The sequence below is a fragment of the Diadema antillarum genome, unplaced genomic scaffold (assembly GCF_040938485.1).
Source record: "Diadema antillarum isolate AM-2024a unplaced genomic scaffold, OU_Dant_1.0 seq00000660_RagTag, whole genome shotgun sequence".
In the NCBI taxonomy this organism is placed as follows: domain Eukaryota; kingdom Metazoa; phylum Echinodermata; class Echinoidea; order Diadematoida; family Diadematidae; genus Diadema; species Diadema antillarum.
The window spans coordinates 343,690-349,689 of NW_027271572.1; the positions used below are offsets into that span (position 1 = coordinate 343,690).

The window sequence follows — 6,000 nt, forward strand, 5'->3', positions numbered from 1 at the left end:
GATACTGCTACGTAGTACAATGTACAGGCATGTTTACGCTACTAGTACTGTGCGAAGAGACGATACCCTAGATTGCTGTGTACCGTAGCATGCATGTGTGCACCGCACGCATCGATGCTACAGTCCCCCGTGACTACGGTACTAGAGTCACAGCTGTACTACGTATTCGAGTGCTTGTACTCGCAGTCGAGCCGCTCGCTACGTCGCTTGTCGTACGCTGGCATAGCAAGCTATGTAGCAGAGGCTTTGGATGAAAGCAGTGAATGTGTACTACTGTAAAGTAACCTGCTGCGGAGCGCGAATTTAAGAACCAGCGAATACGTTTTCGAGCCGCTCAGCGCGAAAAATTAATCGCGCGAAAATATTGACGTTTACAGTATGTTCCATGAAATTATCTTGAACGATTTCAGAGATATGGAGAAATAAGTGAAATTTTAACATTTTCACTTGACCTTTGACCATTGACCATATGACCCGAAACTCTCACCAGAGAATCTTTGTTGGGTAGTACATGTATACACTAAGTTTCAAGAAAATATCTTCAGTCATTGCATAGATATGGGAAAATAGTGAAATTTTGAGCATTTGACCTTGACCTTTGACCTCTGACCTTGAGCAGCTGCATTCAAAAGTTGATAGGCATAACCTCACCCCCTCATACACACACATGCCAAGTTTTATTAGGATACTTCAAACGGTTTTTTAGTTACGCTGTCCACAAAATTGATTACGGAAGGACAGACGGACGGACGGACAGAAGGATTGACAACCCGAAAACATAGAGTCTCCGGCACCACTTCGTGGCTGAGGCATGAAAACTGTGACATCCACAATTTGATCCACACAAAGGCTCTAGGAAACAGACAACCCTACCTGGACTATCCCCTGGACGATACACTCATGACTGACATTGACGAAGCCCAGGGAGGTGAAGGTAAAGGTGAGGTACTGTAAGTAGCCACCTGGGCCTGAGTGAGTGTGTGTCCCACTCAGCAACACATTCTTCTCGGTGAACCTATCGCCAAACTCGTCTTTCAGTCTAATAAGCACCTTGATGTACAGACAGGAAAAAACAAAATATGTGTGAAAAAAAATAGTAGAAAAAATGAGCAAAGAAAATGTAATTCCGTCAGTGAGGACCACGCAATTATTCTATCAGTATCTTAGAGTACGGTTCCAGATCAACTGGAATGTGAACTTGTAGATATCAGGCATTAATTATGGCCAACTAATGTTCATTTTGGCAAAAACAGGTACTAGTAGTACTCATAATCATGTCCAGCAACTGGACAAGGTGTAACACAATCCCAAATGAAGACAAATTGTGCAGGGTTGTTTTATGTTGTATGCGATGCAATAAGGATTAATTCTCTCACTCATCATCTTCTTTCAATTCTTGTTGTCACGTAAGCTATAATATAACTTGTTTATGATGTAGTATTCAACTACTCAGCTGGCAGTAAATATGGTGATGAATATGGTGAAATATGGTGTAATAGGACTTGACTGAAATGAATTTTATAAAGTTATTTGCCAGAACATAATGGTGGTAATCATTTAAGTGCTTTGGTGGGAATAGCTGAGAAAGATTCTAGCACTGAATCAATATATCCACATACAACTATAAACATGATTTCATTATGTATCATTCACAAAACAGTCCACTGTACTGTAATCCAACATTTGAATTAATCTGTTATGCATTGCAAATATAATTTTGCAATGTTTTCTGCTACACTCATGTAATAATGATAATAATAATTCACAACATTTATATAGCTCATTATCACATGAAACGTCTGTAAGCGCTACGGGGAAAAAAATGTACACTATACAATGTATAGTGAATATAATTTGAAGATATGTGCAAGATTTTTCTCAACACACGATGGACATTTTCTATTTTTTAAGACTTTTCAATGTGTAATTCAAGATAATACATAGCCTTGATAACTTGGGTGCTATCTGGCATGTTTTTAGAGAGGGATCTTACATCCAGATTAATGGCAGTGCATCCCATGGCAATATCGACATTGACAAAAACATTGCAGGTGTCCGTGTTGTTGATCTCACAGGTGATGAATGCACGGCTGTAAAGGCGGGTGTGAATTCCGGCTGTCCTCTGATCGGGGTGGGCATACCCCATCTGTGTGGGATATGAGAGTAAAAGGGAGAGATGAGAGACTGAAGAACCCCATGACCGAAAGGATGAAGAGAAACCAGAAAAGAGATAACAACCCTTTAGTATCTTAATTACCTTAACAAACAACTTACCGAGCAATAAAAGTATATGAATATATATTAGATGGTAATTTAGGGACCTGATTTTCAGTTTCAATTTATTTCTGCAGCTTTTTCAAGAATACAGGTGACTCCTGTCATAATGACGTTTTTGGGATCTGCAGTTTTCTTTCATGTATATATATATATATATATATATACCAAGATTTTATTGAAAATAGGTAATCAATGAAATATATAAAAATACATATAACTTTAAAACTTGAATGTTTAATTTTGATTTATTTTTGCCACTTTTTAAAGAATGCAGGTGACTTCTGTTAAAACAAAGTCTTAAGAACTGCAGTTTTCTCCTGTTACTCTACAACATGGAAATCTTGTTGTAGCCAAAGAATAAAGCATTATACAAACATATAGAAAAATTGTGGGACCTAAATTTTAATTCATTGTAATGAAAGTTTTGTTACAACCATGTTTGATATAACGGGAGTCTACTTGTACAGAGGACAATTGAAAATACAATAACGATATAACATTTTTGGTAAAATTGAATTATATACATATATATATATATATATGTCGATATATGATTTATATATTATATGATTTATATTCATATATGTGATATGTAAATGTATTCATGATTTCACTTTTTTATTTATCTTTCTAATTGTGGGGGCTATCCAAAAGAAACTCAATAATTTTTGTGGCCTAAATGGACCATCAACAATGAATGTTAGTGTCAAGCCTTGCCATATACATATGATATAAGTGTATTAAATAGATAGATATTTTATACACTTTATAATATAATTAAACATACATCTACAGTTGTACACACAAATAATATCATACCACTAAAATGCCATCTTTCTCATCAGACTTGTGTTTGTGATGGTGGAATAGCTCGAACAGTTCCCAGACAAACAGTGAAAAAACTTTTTTTTAATCTCAAAAAGGACCATGTATAAGTTCTTTAACACATAGTTTACATCAATGTGATACTAGTAACCAATAATGTGTTACACATTCACTCTTCAACTGCAATGGGTATAAAAGACCAAACAGAAAAAAAAATCTATTCTTATCATGACACCAAGCTATAATCATCATGTTCTCTGAGTGACTAATTTAAAACTTTGCATGACAACAGTCTGAGAAAAACAACCCCCAAATCCTCCAGTAGCCAGCCTTGGATAGAGACTAATATATCACATCAAGCTAACTGATGGATCTGTAGAGTTGTAAATGCTGGGTCCAAATGTCACACACTTTGAGGTTCACAGCTAAAGAACTGCAAGCCCTAAACAGAGTTTGTACAAACTGATACAAGGACAGAATAACAAACATAGCATCAGTGGGTAAAGGGTGTAGACATATAGGAGTGGGCAGATGTCTAAAAAGCATGTCTAAATTCACATAACCAGTGGATGGCTGTGGACATCTTTACAGCCCTCCCATGGTTTTCATATTCTAAGTCTCCCAGTCCCACTGCATAAACATCTATACCATTAAAATCTCAAGCATTAGTTGGTAATGGCAAACATTCATATGTGCAATATGCAAGCCTGGTAGTTAATGGGGAACTATATACAATTAGACCTTGCACCCTGATCTCGCTTGTTGGTGACCACACCAAAACAACTTAAGACCCTGACATATAATCTCAATTCTCCTCGTTCTCTCTGTAAAGCAGAACTCACAGTGAAAAAGTAGTAAGCAAACAAAAGTTTGCCAAGCTGTGAATTTATCTTATTTTCTTATACTGTCCATCCATGCCAATATGGGGCCTGTTGTTCTCTAATTTACAGCCTTTTCTTCTTTCCTCATAATACCACATAAAAAAGGTTGTGGGGTTGCACAGGATTCGTTGTAGGTGTAAGACAGTAAAGTTGGCATTAGAGTTATTAGAGTTGCTAGGTATAACAGCATTACAAAAACAAGCAATAATTTCTTTGGTATCATTTTGCTGAAATCATGCATTCTTTATAGAATATCAGTTATTTTGCAGATTATACATCCATGGTTACACATGTTCATGTACACCAGATGCCTATGAACACTGAACATAGTATTTGCAGTATACAAAGCTAATATTATGAGAAAATCTTCAGGTCATAGCTCTTTCATTATATTCCAATAAAAAAAAACTCAGTTAGAGATGGAGTTTGGAATGAAAATTGCAAAATGTGTTATGTGGAGTGCACTGCTCATGTAGGGACAAATGAGTGAATTACCCCATTATATAACATTCCTTATGCTCTATTTTGTTTGTTGTTTCCTGCTGACTGATCTGACATAATTATACACACCATATTCATGAACAAAAACTAAATTCGTGACCCATCTATAAGTACAGACGACAATAACAAAATGAATTCAAATATCAGTATAGCCACCGGCAAACTCTCCATAACAAGAACTGTTGCCAGTGTTGCCTGTTGGTTTGTTTGCTTGAAACTTGCCTCATTTTAATGCGATACTGGGCCTTAGCTTTGATTGTTCTTTCGTGATCTATGTCTTTGATTCAGCTACAACTAATAACCTAAGTTTGACAACTCATCCATGAGTTAAACAGAATTAATCATGGAGAAAAGGGTAAGTTTATCCCCTACACGTTGATTCTTTTGCTCCCCCTTCCATCTACCAGTAACACGTACCATGTTCACATCTGCAGCGGGCCCGGTTATATCGGCCTTGCCGATTCCGATTCTAAACTGCGGAGTCGCAGCGGAGACGGCGCACACCAGTGCCAGGAAGAAAACCACCAGTCGCGTACTTATAGTCGACATCGTTGTCCATTGACGTCGCATGGTCACGCCCAGGCCGTCGATGACAGTCGATGATGGTTTGTAGGTCGAGGCTGAAAGGGTGCGATCTAAAATGTGCGAAGCAGTTGGACAGAGGGTCGAGCACAAGTTGTCAAACACTGCATACGGCTTCTACTAATTCGTGTCGTCCGCTCTCAACCAGTGCGTAGTGGATGCCTCGCAGACAGTCAACCTGTGCACCAGTTCCGAATCACCTCAGCTCAGTTAGACAACAGGGGCGTACAGGGGGTCAGGAGGGGGTGTGTAAACAGAGTCCTTTGTCGCGTTTTTAACTGCATGGTCGCGCTAAAAACAGTGCGGTTTTCTTTTCTGTTTATGTTCGAGCTTCTTCCCCTTCCCTATTCTTTCCACTCCCTAGCTCAGTTGTTGTATTTCCTGTACTTTCTCATGACTGTGCCACATCAGGGCCCTGTAAATGGAGAGTTAAATTGATTATATAGTTATATAGTTGATTTCAAGTGTAAGCATATGGCAGCCTATGTGGTAAGGAAATTTAAAACCGATTTTATCTTTTTTATAAAACGGGGCTTTCGTTTACATCAGTGATGTAATTACCTGTATGTACTAGATGGTTGCCTAATAAGCATATCGAACTACAATTAGGGACAGGATATCATGCGTATAATAGTCTTGAAAATACCCCGTCCTTTCCGTTTACCATGGACACACGCATTGAAAAGTTTTGGTGATCACATCTCATCTGATAGACCCCACTGATAGATTGGAAGGAATACCTCCTCCCATAGATTCTCAATCCTCCATTCCCCCACCGCCTGTGTGCGCACTTTAAACACGACCTTTAATTGTAGCATTTGAGGGAAGGTGTCAAGTTGATAAGGCAAACCTGACGCTACACTAACAACCCCTTCCACCAATAGACGGTGATTAACGTTAAGCATACATGAAGCAGGTTTCATTATCTTTATAT

At 38.1% G+C, this 6,000-nt stretch overlaps 1 protein-coding gene across 1 annotated transcript in view; it reads right to left on the bottom strand.

Annotated features, from left to right (window-relative positions):
• The window catches only part of LOC139736652 (putative neutral ceramidase C), a 41,072-nt gene extending 35,873 nt beyond the window's left edge, over positions 1–5,199 (bottom strand). The window contains exons 1-3 of the mRNA XM_071647400.1: positions 4,902–5,199; positions 1,994–2,146; positions 874–1,050 (exon numbers count right to left, since the gene is read on the bottom strand). Of these exons, the coding sequence (XP_071503501.1) occupies positions 874–1,050; positions 1,994–2,146; positions 4,902–5,054 (483 nt within the window). The 5' untranslated portion in view covers positions 5,055–5,199. The remainder of the gene's footprint in view (positions 1–873; positions 1,051–1,993; positions 2,147–4,901) is intronic.
• Between the last annotated feature and the right edge of the window lie 801 nt (positions 5,200–6,000).